The 19,014-nt window shown below is 42.7% G+C and overlaps 1 protein-coding gene across 1 annotated transcript; it reads left to right on the top strand.

Annotated features, from left to right (window-relative positions):
• The first annotated feature begins 245 nt into the window (after positions 1 to 245).
• On the top strand, positions 246 to 18,233 carry Tctn3 (tectonic family member 3). The gene is made up of 14 exons (XM_055591686.1): positions 246 to 606; positions 757 to 880; positions 1,056 to 1,174; positions 3,409 to 3,536; positions 3,759 to 3,867; positions 3,957 to 4,072; positions 4,527 to 4,562; positions 5,055 to 5,135; positions 6,118 to 6,243; positions 7,227 to 7,334; positions 7,759 to 7,853; positions 8,097 to 8,250; positions 10,644 to 10,781; positions 15,454 to 18,233. The coding sequence occupies exons 1-14, from the start codon at positions 387 to 389 to the stop codon at positions 15,688 to 15,690; spliced, it is 1,791 nt and encodes a 596-aa protein (XP_055447661.1). The 5' UTR covers positions 246 to 386; the 3' UTR covers positions 15,691 to 18,233.
• The last annotated feature ends 781 nt before the right edge of the window (positions 18,234 to 19,014 follow it).

Below are 19,014 nucleotides of genomic sequence, written 5' to 3'. Positions count from 1 at the left end.
CCGATCGAAAGAGACAAGTAACTCCAGTTCCTGCCTACAGGTCTTCCCTTCGTGAAAGACCTCACTGGATTCCTCCAGGTCCGCGTAGGGCACCGACGCGACGCCAGCCGCCATCTAGCGGCTGCAAGCGGCAAAGGCGACTTGGGCCCTAGTGGTTCCCTGCGGTTGCCAGGTGACGGGAGCCAAGCGCCGCAAAGGAGGGGGGCGGAGCACGAAGGACGCGCAGGGTCGCAACAACACGACCTTCCATTGGCTGAAGAGGACTCGGCAACCGCCTGAGCCAGTGGGCAGACGGAGGCAGATGACGTCGATACGACCACTCCTCCCCGCGCTCGGTATCTGGAGACGGAGGCTCCTGTCTTAACCCTCTGCGGCCCGGCTGCCCTATGTGCACTCTGCGGCTGCACCTGCTGACGATGGTGGTCCTGATGCTTCCTGACGCCGCCCGGCCGCAGCCCTCCTCCTCAGCCCTACCCCTACCCTCCTCCTCGGTCCTGGGGCCAGTGACGCCCGAAGTGGCGACTGCAGCTCCGCCGAACTCATCTGAGGGCCCTGCTCCCTGGACCCCATCAATGCCCGAGAACGCGACCACGGACCCCTTCCCAGGTAAGACAGCAGGATATGGGATGGAAATACTGACTACTCATGTCTAAAATCCTGTAGACAAAATTGGCTTGTCACGAAGCCTGGTAGTAGGGCTGTCCACACGGGAAAACTTTGGGATGCTTCATCTTGCATTACTTCTTGTACTTATAGCCCTACCGATCTGTGTCTGTGACTTGACTCCTGGTACCTGCGATTTAAACTGCTGCTGTGACAAGGACTGCGAACTTCTCCACCCCAGGACAGTCTTTTCCTTCTGCCTTCCTGGAAGCGTAAGGTGAGCTGCGGTGCTTTGAGTGCCTTGGGTTTTTTTCCTGGGAGCTGAACCATCCAGTAAAACAGAACAGCTGCCCTCAGAGTCTCATATTTTAGGCTTGAGACATCGGTGGGTGTGGGCCCACTCCCCTAATTCTACCCCAATCCCTCCTCAGTATCTTCATCTTTCCTCACAGATCTTCAAACTGGGTATGTGTGGACAATTCTCTTATCTTCAGGAGCAACTCCCCATTTCCTTCCAGAGTTTTCACGGATTCCAGTGGAATCACACACTTTTGTGTCCTTGTGAACAATTGTGAGTAGAAACAAGTTTGGTTGTTCTTGTCAATTAACATTTATTTCAGACGTGACTTTGTCTTTGGGCCTGCCCTGTCTCTTTCCTTTTTTGAATCCCCATTGTTCACCCCTCCTACTCTTCCTTATTAGTAGAGGACATTAGTAATTTCAGAAAACTCCAGTGACTCTCCAGTACCTGTAAAATACCGTTAGCCTGGCAGTCATGTTACGCTCATATCAAGTTTTTCTCTAATCATTTCACCCTGACCTTTTATTTTGGCCAACTTTGTGTATCAAGTCCTCAGTTTTTCCTTAGTTTTTGTTTCCTCAATTTGTCCTCATTTTTTAACCCTAAGTTTTATTTGCTTTTCTCCTTGACTCAAGTAGTCCTCTTTCTCCTTGTATTTTGAACATCTTAGCTCTCCTAAGAATCTCTTGCCTGAGTTGAAAGTGAACCCATCCTTGGAATTCTGAAGGACTGGTTTTAAGTCCTTCCTTTAGAACTAGTAGAGTTAATTATGTGAGTGTCAGTTTTTATGAATATTATGGCTCTCTCCAAATAAATTTAAGTCAGCCCCTTAAAAGGACAAACTGATTATTTATTTATTTACCATGAATAGTACAGCAAAAGGGTCTCTACAGCATGGTGGAGTGGAAATAATGGAAGACAATTAGGAGATTGGGGATCTGTTCCTGGTTTTGCTAGCTTGCTCTGAGGTCCTGGCAACTCATTTGACTCTGAAGATCCAGATTTCCTAATGGGATTGAAGAGATGGTATCTAGGCTTCTTTTCAGATCCACAGTTATATCAGAATGTAACTACCTTTAAACTGTTGGATGATAGTATGTCATGTGTGATGGTGGACATTAACAAGAAAATATATTATTTTTGGCTTTTGAATTTTTGTTTGTTTGTTTTTCTTGACAGGGTTTCTCTGTGTAGCCTTGGCTGTTCTGGACTCACTTTTTAGAACAGGCTAGCCTTGAACTCACAGAGATCTGCCTACTTCTGCCTTCCTCAGCCATAGGATTATAGGCATGTACCACCACACCCGGTTATATATTCTTGTTGTGTATGTATGTAGCCTTCACTTGTATGTCATCTCCTGTATCCAAGTGATGTAAGAAATGTTCCCCAATTATCCCTGATTGGTTAATAAAGATGTTAAAGCCTGTTACTGGGCAGAAGAGAGGTAGGTGGAGTTGAGGGGCCTGGGCTTGGGATTAAGAGACCATGAGGCAGAAAGACAAAGAGTGGGAGACAGAGAGGGAGAAGATGTAGCAGGTGAAAAGAAGGAAGGATCTCGGTAACTAGATGGATGAACTAGGAGCACAAGGTGGAGGGCAGTGTGCAGGAGGACAGACTGATGGAGTTAACTGTCCTTATCACCACTTTCATCAATACACCTATACCGAAGTGAGGGGCAAGTGGCAAATTGCTCCTACTGATAAAAAGCCACGAAAAGAGTCAATAGATATTGACTCTCTAACCTTATCTTCTCTCTCCACTCCACCTTAGCTTTTGCTTAAGGGAGCAATAACTGGATTTGCTAGGAGGTAGATAGCCTTTCTGTGCAGTTTCTGGAGGAAGCTGGAGAGCTGGAAACCTCAGCTCCGGAGATGCAGGGAAGAAGTAGAAGGTGGTACACAGACCAGGTGTCAGCGCCCCTGTGCCCAAGCAGTACTTTGTTCTGTAAAAATTACATTTATTTACTATGAGTGTATGGCGGTGGACACACATGTACATGTGACATGCATACATGTCATTATACACTTGTGGAGATCAAAGAACAGCCTATGAGAGTCAGTTCTCTCCTTCAACCATGTAAATCCCAGGGATTAAATTCAAGTCATTGTCAGTCTTGGTGGCAATCACCTTCACCTGCTGAATCACCTTGTAGTACTTTCTTACACTCTGATGTCCATCTGCATGAGATAATGTATTTGATGTACCCCAAAGGTTAAGTGTTTTTTGTTGTTGTTTTTGGGGGGTTTTTTGTTGTTGTTGTTATTTTGGGTTTTTTTTTTTTTTGAGACAGGGTTTCACCATGTAGCATGGCTATCCTGGAACTCTCTTTGTAGACCAGGCTGGCCTCAAACTCACAAAGATCCACCTGCCTCTGCCTCTCAAGTACTGGGATTAAAGGCAGGATACACCACTGCCTGGTTAATTGTTTGTTACATGAGATACTTATAAAAAGAAACACTTTTATCTAAATCTCTGTTTTTTGTTTTTGTTTTTTAACATTTTAGCAAAATTAAACTATTTCCAGAAGCTCCCAACAGTCAATGCAACCAACTTTGAGGCCCTGGCTGCAGAGTTTGGGGGTCAGTCCTTCACCTTGACATCAGAAACCCAGCCGTCACGACCGTTCTATAGGGTGAGTCTGGGGAAGGGCGTGGGATAGTCAGGGTTTCCCGACAGAGTACAGTTGGCTTGTAACTTTGCAGTACCCTCCTACAATGAAGTACACTGTTCTCAACCATGCCTCATTTTAGAGGACAGTAGACAGACTATCTACTTAAGCTCTGTTTCTGCTTCCTTTTTCTGGGCGGTTGAGGCTAAGCTTGCTGTGAATAACTTCATCCTGTCATTTATTCAGGCTGGGGATCCCATCCTGACTTACTATCCCAGCTTGTCTGTGGTGAGCTTACTGAGGCAGCCTGCAGCAGTGGGAGCTGGGGGACTTTGTGCCGAGAACAATCCTGCAGGTGGGTCTGGAGCAGGAGTACACCAACCTTTTGCTTTTTTGGAAATAGGCCTTCTCACCCACCGCTACCTTCACTCTTTGTGTTATAAGGTTTCCTAGAGAGTAAAAGCACAGCCTGCACTCGTTTCTTCAGGGACCTGGCCAGTAGCTGCACCTCTGAGCCAGCCCTGGACGCTGCCTCTTACTACAACTTCACGGTCTTGAAGGTAAGTGTTCCTCCGTCCCCACTCTCCAGACTCAAATCACTCAACCTCACTGTGGGCTGTAGAAAAATCCCTAAGCTCAAGTCACAATTCCTAAGATCTACACTACCAAGAGACTGATGGAAAACTTAGAGACGGGAATTCCATGATAAGGCCTTGTCACCCTCCTGGCTGATGGGTTTCCTTGAAGGAGCAGTGACAGTTCCTTGTTTTGCCAAAGTTCTTGCTTTTTGAGTGAGCTCGCTCTGGGTGTATAGGCATTCAGTCCAGCATGGCATCCAGCTCCACTCTGACATTTTGTGAGAGGAGAGTCAGGTAGAAGATCAGAGGCCACTCAAGTACTTTGATCTTCCCCTTCCTCTACCAAAGTCCATGTGGGGTCATAGGAAGTGGAAACTCCTGGTGATTTTATGGAAGGCATATGCACCCTCATGTCTCCATTCTTTGCCTTTCCTAGGTTCCTAGAGGTGTGACTGATCTACAGAATATGAAGGTATGATGCCATTTATCAGGAAAAGTGATAACTGGCTGCTGTGCATCTGAGCCATTTCGTTCTAGATTATAATAATGGAAGAGAATGTAGGTGTTTTGTTACCACAATCAAGTATTGCTCTAGAAATAGCTTCACATGCTGGTAAGTCTAGAAAATACCCGTTAAATCAAGGTAAATGCTGTGCTTGGAGTGGGCATCTCTAAGTCTTTTCATGTAATAGTGGGCATTGTCTAAGAAGGGAGGCAGAACACAGAACTCTTTACATCTGCTTGGCTGTAGCCCTTGCTTCATATCTGATACAAACAGTGTTCCAAGAAGGTTGTCTTGAGATACGCTGACTCAGAATAACTTGAATTTAAGTCGTCAGGCACTGGAAGGAGAGCAAAGTGGTATAGCCAAGAGAAAAGACAATTATTCATTTTAGCATAATTTATAGCTGGAAGAGAAAAGGCTGTTTTCAATTTCAGTTGATTTGCTTTTTTCTCTTTCAAGTTCCAGGTTCCTGTAACAGTTGCCTCACAAAGCAGTCCTCCTCTGCTGGCTGGAAACACATGTCAGAATATTATCTCCCAGGTATAGATTCTGGTGCATATTGGTCAGTATCAGGAGAGCGGCCTCATCTTCTGGTAAGGGCTAGATCAGCGGTTCTCAGCCTTCCTAATGCTGCAGCCCTTTAAGTTCCTCAGGTCGTGGTACCACCCCCCACCATTATATTGTTGCTACTTCGTGACTGTAATTTTGCTACTGTTATGAATCATAATGTAAATATTGGTGGGTTTTGATGGTTTTAGGCAACACCTGTGAAAGGGTCAGTCAATTCCCAGTGGGGTCACAACCCACAGGTTGAGCATGGACCCACTGGACTAGCATGACTCACTGAACTGCTGAAGGTCATTTCAGCGTCAGGAGTTGAGCCCATTGCTTTCTTCCCCACCGTGCTTCAGTCATGTCCATCACTACTGTCCCAGTGTTTTAGGGTCAGGCGCTTCCTCGGCATACAGAGTCTTGTGCCGCCTCTCACCAGCTTTATACATTTCTGCCTGCTGACATGGCATCCTCTCAAAGTCCGAGATTAGCCCACTTTAGTTTTCCCTTATAATCAACACACCGTGTAAAGGAGTAAGCATTATCCTAAAGTATGATTTTTAAGGACTGTACTCCCTTTGTCCCCAGATACTATCTTTATTTCTCTTCAGACACTTAAGGGTCTAGTAAGGTTTCCATTCCGTGTTTGCCTTTGTCTAATTCTACACCTGTGTGTCTTTTCCCACACTCAAAACTCTTAACTAAGCATGGGGTGTAGGTAATCCCAGCAACTCACGGAGGCAGAGGCAGGCGGACCTCGTAACTAAGCACACCTCTTCTGTGAACTTTTTCTAAGAGCCGCATGCAAATGCAATATTAAGTCATCTTTACCATGGCATACTATTATTTTTGGTGTGTTCCGATCACTATGTAAGTCTCTTGCATGCAGTTAAAACACAGAAGAGCTTTCTGTGCTGAACACAGTAAACCCACCACTGTTTCATAAATTAATTCTTCTTTTGCTTTTCAGGTCATCTATGAGATAGAAACCAATGGGACCTTTGGGATCCAGAAAGTCTCTGTCAGCTTTAGACAGACCAACCTGACTGTCAAGCCAGGTGTTTCTTTACAGCAAGACTTCATCATTCACTTCAGGGTCAGTAGCCTTCTCACAGAGATTGTTTTAGGTGATGAGTCCTAAAAAAGAGCACATTGCAGACCAGTGTCCATACTGTGTGTGTGTGTGTGTGTGTGTGTGTGTGTGTCTGTGTGTCTGTCTGTCTTCTGTCTTTACACCTCTTTCTCTACTAATATATCTAATAAAATCCCCACTCTGCTTTATAGAAAAGAAATAATAGCACTCTTCCTGTAGTTCATGTGAAATGGAATCAGCATATTAAGGCCTGCTTTGGTCTTACTTGAGGTCTTGACATTTACTGCTCCTTAATTTGGCTAGAGTGACAGGTATTCAGTACATGTGTGTCATTAACATATTCTCTGATGCACTGGTTGGGCCCAACCAAAACGGTACTGGAATCAGAACGTGTTAAAGATGCTCACTGTGACTCTTTGGTTCAGTCAGCAGCACACAAATTCCTTTACTCTCTTTTCTCATTTTTGAACGTTCATAATCTTACTGCCCACTGAACTTTGACTTCTGTCCTCTGTCTGCCTTTCTACCCCTTTCCTCCGCTTAAACCAAGCAGAGTCCTTTCCAGGTCTGTGATCAGCTTGTGTCTCTCACAGTCGTGATACTGATTAAAATTAAATATATATTTAAATGCTTCTGGATTCAGCCAAGCCCCACATGGCATGAAATCAGTACCAATATTTGAGAAATAGTATAGAGGGATCCTTAGTAGATCCTTAGTAATCCTTGGCAAAATGAGTATATAGTGAATTTGAGTGTTCAGATTGCTTATATCAGGCAGAGAGCACTTGCCTAGCATATGCAGGACCTTAAATTTAATCCTTAGTACTCCCAGGAACTCAACAACAAACAGGTAATTCCAGACTTAGAGAGGAAAGCCAGGGAATAGTGGCAATGATGCCGCAGTGCGGAGAGGGAAGAAGTGAGCCCGGCGGGAAGAGTGCGGCGGGGAAGCATGTTTGCACAGTAATGTCTTCTTCCTTCTGCAGGCATTTCGGCACAGAGAGGCTGCTTTTCCTACTGGCCCTAGGAGTGGGAATCCTGGCTACCTCATCGGGAAGCCACTCTTGGTGCTAACTGGTCACTTAGGTCACTCGGTATCTTTTTTGGAGTTGGGTGGACTGTGGCAGTCTGACAAATGCTGCTGACCTTTTGGGTTTTCCAGTTCCCAGGGTTCTGCCGGGCTTTGGTATTCAGCACTTTCTTTACCAAAGTGTACTACGTTCTTAAATGTTGATGCCTCCCAAGGCATTACACCTCAGCCTAGCTAACAGTGAAAATTATACTGACTTTTATTTATTTTAAATAAATATTCATATGCTAATATATGGTTAATCCTTTTTAGAAAGACATTATTTGTCTGGTTTTTTAACTACTAGAGAAAATAAATTTGTGACTGAACTGGCAGTATATTAATATAATACAAATAATACTTAAGGAAGGGTGGAAGCATCGATTTCCCAGCCCCGCCCATTTCTCTTATCTGTAATAATTGCCTTGACCATCACTCCTGCACCTCAGATGACCCTGTTGAAGAGTGAAGGTAATGGAATTTGCTCTGTTAAGAGACATGAAGTACAGTTTGGAATGAACACAGTATCTGGGTGCAAGTTAAGGTAATTATTTGCCTCAGAGCGCTTTCCACAATTTTGTTTCTGTTTATAGGGACTATGTAGATGTCGTAGCTGTTTAATATTTTAAATAATACTTTAGAAAACAATAGCCCTTAGATCTATGGAGTGCCTGCTAAGATGATTTCTTCCAATCTCTATCATATTATTAATTTTATATTTGAATACTAATATGGTGTCGCTCCCAGGCTAGTGTTCGACTCCAGCTTCTATGGTCTTTACTTTCAGACCCAAAGAGGCAAATTGTAGCCACTTGCAGACGGAGATTTACCAGACTCTTCATGGAAGTCCCAGACCAGACCACGTTGCCATCTTTGGTAATGCTGACCCAGCCCAGAAAGGAGGGTGGACCAGGATCCTCAGCAGGAACTGCAGTGTTTCGGTAAGGAAGGAAGCCACCTCTGACTGGCAGACAGCAAGGCCAAAACCAGCCTTCTTTCTGCCTGTCTTTATCATACCAAGAACAATGTAAGAAGGTGTTCCTGTTTGAGGTCAAGTACATTTACATCTAATCTATTTTCCTTACTTTAAAAGAAACTTGCAGAGCATCTAGAGCAGCAGTTCTCAACCTGTGGGTCATGACCCCTCTGGGGCTTGAATGACTTTTTCACAGGGGTCACCTAAGACCATCTGAAAACATAGGTATTTATTTACATTATAACTTATGGCAGCAAAAGTACAGTTATGAAGTAGCAATGAAAATAACTTTATGGTTGGGGGTCACCACAACATGAGGTACTATATTAACGGGTCGCAGTATTAGGAAGGTTGAAAACCACTGATGGTTGCTTATGGTTCAAAGCCATGCCATATACTTCAAATATTCTCTCATATTCTTTTTTTCATTACGTTTATCATGTGAGTTTGAATATGTGTGGAAGTCAGAGGACAGGTTGGAGAGGTAGTCCTATCCTTCTGTGTGGGTCCTGGGGGTGATGAAACTCAGCTTGCCTGGCTTGGCAGCCAGCAAGCTTTACCTGCTGAGCCATGTTTCCAGCTACACTTGCAGTCTTAAATATTGCTCAATACGGATTTGTTTATGAGGCTGACAGCAGGCTCGTTCTCTTACAATTGCAACAGGTCAGGTTTGTAGGACAAGGTGTGTGGCTCTGTGTAGAATTCTTGCCAGGTAGTTGAACTGGGTTCAGTTCTCACTGCCACCAAATAAAGATCACACTTTTCACATTTACCTAAAAGCTATTAACTGTTTAAAAGTTGAAGTCAAATAAGATGCGTCTTCCCACACCTTGCAGTTATTTCTCTTCGGGTACTGATTTAAGTATGCCATATTTCTGTTCCAAAGATTTACTTGGCTCCCTGATGCCTTTAAAAAAAAAAAAACTGTTTGGATGGTTACAGAACCTAACCTTAATGTGTCTTATTTAACTTGTCATTGCTCATGTGTTATATCCTTTTTTACTTTTTCAATCCAAGTTCTCTGCTCAAGGCCATGGCCTTTCCTATCCTTGGTCCGTAGGACACACTTTGTAGCTGTGGCTTTAATGAGTGTTTCTCCTTGAGTGTTTCTAGCTGTGTGCCTTTTTGGAAGTTTTATTTTTAATTAACATAACCATGTGTATGTATGGTCTGTTTGTGAGATTTCAGCACATTCATGCAATTAGTAATCATTTCCATCTCCTTATTGTTGCCTTCAGAGCCTGTGAGCTCTTCTTCTCAAGAACTTTTTTCTTTCAGTGCTGGGAATTAAACCTCCAGATTCTGCGTGAAAGACACAATCAGTTATTTAAAACTGTAATTGCCCTACTGTACTTGGAGTAGTTACTTAAAACTAGTTTCCCTACTATGCTGTGAGCACTAGGAATTCTTCTTCCTGTTTAACTAAAACTTGGTGGCTTGCTACTAACTATCTCATTTTACTCTCTGTGTACCCCACCCCACTTTTAACTAGTCTCCCCTAATCACTGTAGAATTCTACTCTTCTCTGCTAAGGTCAACATTTTCAGCTGGGTGGTGGCAGCACAGGCCTTTAATCCCAACACTTGAGAGGCAGAGGAAAACGGGTCTCTCTGTATAGAGTGAGTTCCAGGACAGCCAGGGCTGCATAGAGAAACCATATCTCAAAAATCAAAAGAAGAAAAAGATCAGTTCTTGCTTATGAATGACAGTGTGCCCATGTGTCACTTATGTCATAGAATGTAGTGTTCTCCATGTCCATCCATTTTACTGCAAATGACAGGGTTCCATTTTTTTTTTCTTTCATGAGCAAATGAATCTTATTCCATTAGATGGATACCACACTTTCTTCATCCTTTTATCTATTGATAGGCACCTCAGTGGAGAGCCGATGATGGTTGTTGTGAGTGGCAGTGCAGTTATCTCTTTGACATGCTGGTTTCATTTTCATTGATTATACACATCCAAGAGCAGAATAGCCAGACCATATGTTAGATGTATCTTAAGTTTTCCAGAAGAATCTTCATCCTGTCTTTCATTTTTAAATACAACTTTTTTAAGATTAAGTACATTAGTATGGCCGGTTTTGTGCTTCCTCTAAGCCATATAGGCCCTCCATAGTATTACACGAAGCTTTAAAAACAATAGCTGCTCGGGAGATGCTGAGAGAAGATGGCCCAGCAGTTAAGAGCACCCATTGGTAGCTCACAACAGTCTAGAACTCTACCTACAGAGGTTCTGACACCCTCTCTAGCCTCCATGTCCACATGTGCAAATACACACAGAGAGACACATGCAAACACATAAACAAAAATCTTTTCAAAAAACGATGGCAACTGAGTGCTTCTTTACCTTCTGCAGGCTGGTAACTGCACTTCCTGCTGTTTCATACCAGTTTCCCTGGAGATCCAGGTGTTGTGGGCATATATCGGACTTCAGTCCAACCCACAAGCTCATGTGGCCGGTGCTCGATTCCTGTACCAGTGCAGGTCTGTACAGGTAAGTCATGTTCCTCGCGTGGTTGATGGCCAGGTCATTGTTGAACTCCTGAGAGGCAGTGTGTGTGTGTTTCTTTAGAGGGAGTCCCCAGAGTCCATTTTCCAGTCTTTTCAGCTTTGAAAATTCACGTTCTGTCACAGTGACTACAACCTTCCCCATGGCCCCATCCAGATTTCAGTAGAGACTAATTTCATTTAAATAACCCTGCTATTATTACTACTCTGACCACAGAAAGCATTTTCTATGCATGTCTGTTCACTCAACTAGTCTAGTCACTCAACTAGTGGTGTTTTGGAATCTGTTGAGTGTGAATAAAGTTACAGGTGTAGTTCCAATTCTTGCTTTTATGGGCTCCATTAAGTAAATGCTTTCGTCTGGAATAAACATATGTCTCCTGTTTATAATGTGCTGGAGAACAGACTTAGCATCTGCCTTGGTTCTAGAATGTATAATCTCTGGTGCCTTTACAGATTCAAAAATACAGTATTTTTACATAGAAATAATGAGGTGAAATGATTCGTGTTTGAACTGGTTAGCTTTTAATGAAAACTGAAACATTGAAATTTCTGTTTGTTGTAATATATTTGCTTGCCAGAAGAGTAACTGGGGCCTGTACATATGTCTGACACAAAGTACTTTTACTCTCCAAGCAGCAAGGTTGGACCACTTGGTGGTCTGTGCCCATCAGCAGCATTAATCCTCAGGCTATCAGGAGGGTTCCTGTTCTTTCTCTAGACGGGTGTTTCTGGGAGACTCCTGTAGTCTGTTCTAGAACCTGCACTGAATCCACTGATAAATTTTCCTCAACTATAATTTGAGTTCTGTTGACACAAGACTGTTTTTGTGTTTCTTCTTTTCCAATGTCTCTGACTCTCGGGCATTACAGCCGCCCACTGACTGTTTTTTTTTTTTCTAGATATTTGACCCTTTGTCTTTTTGTGGTAGTGGGCATTGCCTACTATATTATTCAGTCATTCAGTCTACCTGACCAAGTAGAAGGTTAGAATTTCAGCTGTGTTTTGATCATGAATAACTGAAGAACCATTAGGTAGTCCAGTGATACGATCGAAAAGCAATCACAGAGGAACGGAGATGCTGCACCTTCTGGCTCTTGTTTTGGCTCTGGCTGGATAATACAGTCAGCAGCCAGAACTCTGACCCGAACTAGTGCACATCGATTTTCTCGTTTATAAATTTTACATCAAGTAAAGCATTAAAACCCAACAAAAAGACATTTAAAGAAAAAATAAATAAAAGGAAAACCAGACCAGAGGGAAATACTCACAATATATGCACCTGATGGTGTTCTTTCACGTAAAATAGGAACTGCGTGTATCAGTCATGAGTTACACTCTGGCCAAAGATATTCTGTTCTAGCTCACAGTCATGAGTGTAACTGTAAAACACAACTCTCAGAGGAAGCATCCCCAGATTTTTAATAATCGTTTTCGTATGTAATGATTTGATGGAGAACATGGTGATTTAAAATTGACTAAAATGCAGTAAGCTTCATAAGATACAATAATGCATAGATGTATATCCGGTTATAAAAGCCAAACAAACCCAACCCAAAACTCTTCATGTTGTTGGTTAGTAAATTTTATGTTGAAAAACGGATGTTGATGCATTGTAGATTGAAGTGAAACAAATAAACCTCAAGCCTCAGGAAGTGTTGGCGATGGTTTCTAAAGGAGACAGCATAAGCTATTATCACTTAAAGTAGAAAGAAGTGAAGTCAACCACACAGAACAGAACTGAAACCCTAGCAAAAAGAAATGTGCTGCCGTGGCTCTGGCATTGTTTGTCTCAACAAAAGAAACGAGGCGAGCAGAGTTTGAGGGAATTGTTTCAGTGACTCACACACTGAGCAATGAGTTCTCCAATTTTGCCTGTACATAACTTTAAAATGCAAATACCAAAACTGTAGACCTCAAAATTCCAGTTTAATACACTGAACCTTGTCCTCCACGTGGTAATAAACTGCACTCTCAGATGGCTCGGCATTGTTCAGAATAATTGAATACTGGAAGTGCAGTTCCATCCCTTTGACCTGGCCAGTCATCTGGACTGCTTTTACTCTAAACCTTCATACAACTGTGAAGTTTCCTTGGTTTTAACTGGAGCATAATAATTGTATATATTTATAAGATACAGAATGGGCTTTTAATACAGGTTAATGATCAAATGAGAATAATTATCATTTCCATCTCCTCATACATGGCCTTCCTTTCCTTTGTAAACCCTGCCTCTACCCATGTTTTTCTTAGGTTATTGTCTTCCCATTTCAGTGAAAGGGGAGTTTCTGTATCTGTTTTCGCTGATGCGCTGTTTTGAGAACACCTTGAAAATCCCATCAAGTAGCAGCTCTGATGAGTATATGTCCCATGTGCAGCTAGAAGGACTACCATTCAGATAGCTTATTTTGTGCGGCTTCTTAGCCATCAAAATGCCACCCAGGACTCAACACTATATTGTTGAGGAGACACAGGTGTCACAGTTGCCTTCTTGGGCTCATGGGTGTCTGTGAAATCAGTTCTAGGCTGAAAAACATTTTCCCTGTTTTGGAAACCAATGAAAAGCAGCCAGACACAGAGTTTGAATGTCAGGGGCCTCAATATCCAAACTCTCCTGATCTGATCATTCCCTATTTTATATATCTTAATATAGTACACTGTACCATAGAAATATATATATGTGATTGATATGTTTATTTAAAATTTAAGATAAAAATTTTAAAAGGGAATCAGAAAGTATACATTAAGATAATCAGTTTGGGGCCCAGAAAATGGTTCTGCCAATTAAAGGCACCTGCCACCAAGCTATGAGTTTCATCTCTGGGCCCCACACGATGGAAGAATGGAAATCACACACACACACACACACACACACACACACACACACACACACACACTTCATGCATTCAGAGAATAAAAATAAAAAAACTTAAATGTAGAAACTAAAGAATGGGTTTTATTACTGATAAATACTGTGTAGGTGGACAGGTGGAAATACCCAAGGCCACTACTCCTTTTCTAACCACTGCTCCATGAAGTGTCCTTCCAGAAAAACTAGCAACTAAAAGTCTGTCTTCCCTCTGAAGGCCCTGAAGTGGGGCAGAGCAGCATGTTAACTGAGTTCCTACCCAACTCTAAGGCTGGAACTAAAAATTTACTCCCCGTTCCATCTTCCATCCCAATGTATTTTTGAGCATTTTGGCCAGCTCACTTTATTCCAAATTTGTTAATGTATCTCATTTTCATTCCAAAGTTCCTGGGGACTAAATTAAGGTTCTAACAAAAATCCCTATCATTAGTTAAATTCCAAAGAAAACATATTACTTGTTGTTAAGTTTGCTATGTGAAGCATGCCCTAATTATCTTTTTCCAGTTAGTCTTAGCTAGTTTTCAGTGTCTGGTGGAGTCTTGTATTCCTTGAACCACTTTAGCCAAGGCAGGCTGTCCTTGGATGAATGTCCTGCAAAGCTATGGTGAGTGTGACTGCTTTACAAAAGAGCCCCTACAGCCACTTCAAAATCAGAAGTAAGTAAAGCCCTTAGAAGAGTACTTCCAGGCAAAATTACATTTTTGGAATCTGTTTGATGTTTTCAAGAACCACAGCAGATGCTAGATGGCTCGATGTATACGAGCGTGGACATCTCCTCTAGAGGACCCAAGTTTGATTCCATATGGCAGATCACAACTGTCAGTAACTCCAATTCTAGGGGATCCGACAACATTTACTGGCCTCCCTGGATAGCAGGTGCACATGGTACACAAACATATGGGCAGGCAAAAACATTCATGGCCATAAAACAAAAATAAATAAATCTTTAAAAACACATATAAATAACTAAATAAACAAACTCCAGCAGGTAGTAGGAATATCCGTGAGAGTGATGAAGGGAAAACAGGATAGCTTCATTCCAGGTTCTACAAGATAATTATTTACTGTCAAAATTAGAATCAGAGTTTGTGTGGTCAGCACAAGGTCAAAACAAAGGAATTCACTTTAGGAACATGACACCAGGTCCAGCTGCATCTAGAAGTCCTTTCTCTGAGATTAGATACAGGGTCTACCTGACATGGTCATTTCTCCTGGAACATCCCTGCTATTTGACTTGCATTATAGATGGCTGAGGAAATCTTTAAAGTCTATGAGTCTGTGAATTCGATATTTGCAGTACTGTGATTTTGTTTGTTTCTTTCTTTGCTTTCTTCCCTCGATTCTTTGGTTTTTAGCCATCCTCTGATAGGGAAGAGCTACTAAGCATGTGATGGTTTGGTCATCTGGCCTTTGTGCTGTCAGGCACTTCCCTAGTTAGAGACAGTGAAACTCTCTTTTGAGACAGCTTCTTGTATAACCCAGACTGTCCTCAGATTAGCTGTAGTCAAGGATGATCTGAAACCTCTGATCCTCCTGTCTCTGCCTTCCAAGGACATGTGTGCCAGAGTCCGAGAATGAGTCTTGAAATGCACCTGTTCAGATTCTGGGTCATGGGTCTGTTGTTTGAAATGTATCTGCTTGTATCTCACACAAAGAGAACTACATGGGACCATTCAAGAAGAAGTATCTTGCTCAGAGCACATGTGTTTTCAGTCCAAAGAAAGTAATGCAGGTGGAGACTCCATGAAATGTACCAAGAGCTCACCTACCTTTGACTCTTTCCCTGTAGGAGCACCAGAAAGGAATAGAAGTTTCTTTGACCACTGTTGTGAACTTTGTGGACATAACTCAGAAGCCAGAGCCACCAAGGGATCAACCTAGAACGGACTGGAAACTGCCATTTGATTTCTTCTTTCCCTTCAAAGTGGCATTCAGTGGAGGGACCAGTGTTCAAAAAGACTCAGCCTCTCTCTTCCTCATCCTGTGCATCGTTCTACTTGGAGTTCTCAACTCACAGACCAAGTGAAGAAAGAAAATAATCAGGTTTCATTTTTCCCTGTGGGAAACTCTAAGACAGCCTACTTATTTTGGCTAAACAGGTCCTCATGTACTAACGGTTACAGGAGGGAATTTAGCGAAACAGAACCCAACTAAAAGGAAAAAAAAAAAACAAAAACTAAAAACCTTTTCCATTTACTCACTACGTAGCCTTGGCTGACCTAGAACTCCCAGGATAGACTAGGCTGGCCTCCCACTCACAGAATCTCCCCAACCCTGTCTCCCCAGTGCTGGGATTAACGGCATGAGCCACCATGCCCAGCCAGGAATCTTTATAAGTTGAAGATGGTGGTCTAGAAAAGTGATTATACTGTTCCATCATTCTAGTGCTCTGATCAGAGCTCCACAGGCCTTTGGGCACACAGCGGGGTTGTCTGCTTGTAAAGCTGGGCAGGCCAAGGGCCTCCGTCTCTCCACGTTGACTTTCGTCTGTCTGAAGTATCTGCAAGATCTGTCTAGCAGCTCACAGACACATGCTCTTGCCATCACCCAGAATGAACTCAGAATGGCTAGGCCTGCATTAGCGCTGACACTTCAAGCCAGGAAACTGCTGGCTCTATATTTTGTCTTGCTCATTTTCCAAAGTGTTGCCACACCCTTTGCCCAGACCTGAGTTAGGAATGTAGTTCTTTCTACTCGTTTTCCAAAGTGAATGGAATCCCATCTCCTCTTCTCACTAGCAAATAAATCCACCAGTCCTTTCTGTCCTTCCCTACTTTGTTGTGTGGGGGGTGATAAAAATGCCTGAAAACTCTGTGAAGTCCAGCATCATGGCAGAAGTTGACAGCCTGTGTTAGACCCAGAACATTTTTATGTGTATGAGGCTTAAAGGGGAGTGGAGACTCTCATAAACTGTGCAGTAGTGTTCAAATAAGGGGACTTGGTTGCTTTTCTGGTGAAATATTCTTCCTTTAGTCCAGTTTTATGCCTGACATCTATTTGAAGATGTTTCTTTAAGGATAAGGTATTGGTAGATAAGGTATCACAGAGCCCTGACTGCCTGGCCAATCAATCCACAGATGGTAACATGCACACAGACTTCTTGAGGTCATTTCCTGTTCTTCTTGAGTAAAGACAAATTGGTTGAAAATTATAGTAAAAAACAACAACAACAACAACAACAAAACTTGAAACTTAAAGACTCATGCTGTCCACTTAATTAAAGCAAGTTTTTGGTGGAAGAAATGACATTAGATCAAATTGTTTTAATTTAATAATTTATTAAATTCTTTTTTTTTACATTAAGCCTTGGAATAAGACAATGAACATGAAGTGTTAGGATGTAAAAAAAATAAGTCCAGTGAAAATATGTGAAACCTGAAATTCTAAGGCACCATCCCCATCTGAGCAATATGTGCCACTGGAAACAGTCAGTGCAGCTTGCATTGAGGGTGAGCTTTGGCCACATAATGAGATTGGCACAAACATCAAAATCTGCAGGCCTGGGAAAGTGAATGGGCCAGGGAAGTGACCTGGGGACCTGGGAAAACCTGAGGGGAGGCCCAGGTATTACTATGGACTAAACTGATCATAGGAAAAACACTGAGTGGATTAAACATGGATGGAAACTCACTGTGTGGGAATTTGAAAGCCAGGCAGAGAGGGGGTTGGAGGTTATTAATGCTCTGAAACTCAGATTGGTTTTTGTTTGTTTGTTTGTTTTGTTTTGTTGTTTTAGTTTTTCAAGACAAGGCTTCTCTGTATAGCCCTGGCTATCCTGGAACTCTATAAACCAGGCTGGCCTTAAACTCACGGAAACCTGCTGCCTCTGCCTCCTGAGTGCTGGAATTAAAGGTGCACTCCACCACCACCCCACTCACAAATTGTCTTTCAATAAAACTTAGTTATAACCCTGCTTCAGGAGCAGAAAATGCTGACTATACACCATCTTCAACTGCTTTATTATTTTGTTCCATTCCAGAGTCCTTAGCAAGTAGCCTTTTCTCTGAAAGGGGCAAAGTTCTTGCAGCAGTTACCACCGAGCGAGAAGCGCTTCTGCACAGCGCAGTCAGGGTCATGGTTGCTGGCAGCACAGTTCTTAACAGAGCCTGTTCCACAGTTGTGATCTAGCTAAGAAGCCTTGCTCCCAGACACAGTCACTCCCACCACTAGGGCTTCAAGTTTGGTCTTAGAGGTTACTGGCCCAATGTGACCATTTTCCTAAGCTGTGGGCTAGCTGACCCAATCCACTTGGAGCCAACTACAAGTTCTCTCCAGAATCACTCCCTCTCCCTCTGTTCTCCTTTGTGCAGATGCTTATTCCCACGCCTAGGTCGGGCATCTGTCATGTCACCTTTTCTGTTGATGGATTTGTTTGTTCAACATCTCAGGTCTAGAATCATTCACACATGCCCGTCACTTTTGTGATCTGGAGTTCTCTAAGGTAAAATACTGACTGAGCCCTGGGTCTGGAGATTGTGGCTCACCTATGGAAAGGAACAGGGAGGTGGCGGCTGTGAGATTCTTTTACAATAAATAAGCAATTAGAAAAAAGAAAACCTGTGTCCATGTGGAGAGGCAAAAGAATCACAGATTTCTTCTATTTTTTATTTTTATTGTTTATTTTTTATTTTATTTGTTTTTTTAACGTTTTCCTTTTGCTTCTGGTGTGCCCCCTGGCTTGTGAAACTATAAAGTACAGAGTGTGGCTTGTTGGTCATTGCCGACTCCTGGCTATGTGTACTTCTTGGAGCATACCCATCAACTCACTGCTACGGTGTGGGCAGAGCCTCTGTGCACATGACACAGAGGCCTCCTGCTCCTACCTCAGCTGCCTGGTTAAGCATGGAGTCCTGGAATCACACAGTAGGCCAGGAAAAATTTCTTTCCCAGGAGTTTGGAAGCAAGATCAAGCCTGTCCATCAGGAATGACACTAACTACCAGTCTGTTTTAGGGCTGGGAAGACCATTTTTCCATCACATATTGAAAGCCAAAAATTCAAGTGTTATACAGCCTAGAAATTTGTTAATTCAATGCTTACATCTGAGGAATGGCAGGAGGAGAATTAAATTTTCCACAAATAAATCACTACCTTTCTGTAAGAGCAGAAAACTTTGTATGTGCAGTCAGAACACTGCATTCATAATACCCAGTCTGGAATCTGAGTTGGGCCATCATTCATTGGTGGTGTGTAGAAGATACATTTACAGTGTTCAGTAAGCATGTGTGTCAGGACTAAGGTGACTGAAGCCTCACTATGTGACATGCAGGGAGTGCTGCCAGAAGCACCTCAATTGCTCACTTTTGAATTAACATTTGATCATTCAAATGTGTGCAAAGAAACGTTCCGCT

This window comes from Psammomys obesus, unplaced genomic scaffold (assembly GCF_907164565.1).
Source record: "Psammomys obesus unplaced genomic scaffold, mPsaObe1.curated_primary_1811, whole genome shotgun sequence".
Classification (NCBI taxonomy): Eukaryota; Metazoa; Chordata; class Mammalia; order Rodentia; family Muridae; genus Psammomys; species Psammomys obesus.
Note: the sequence above shows the minus strand (reverse complement) of the source record. Positions and strands in the feature narration are given on the sequence as shown.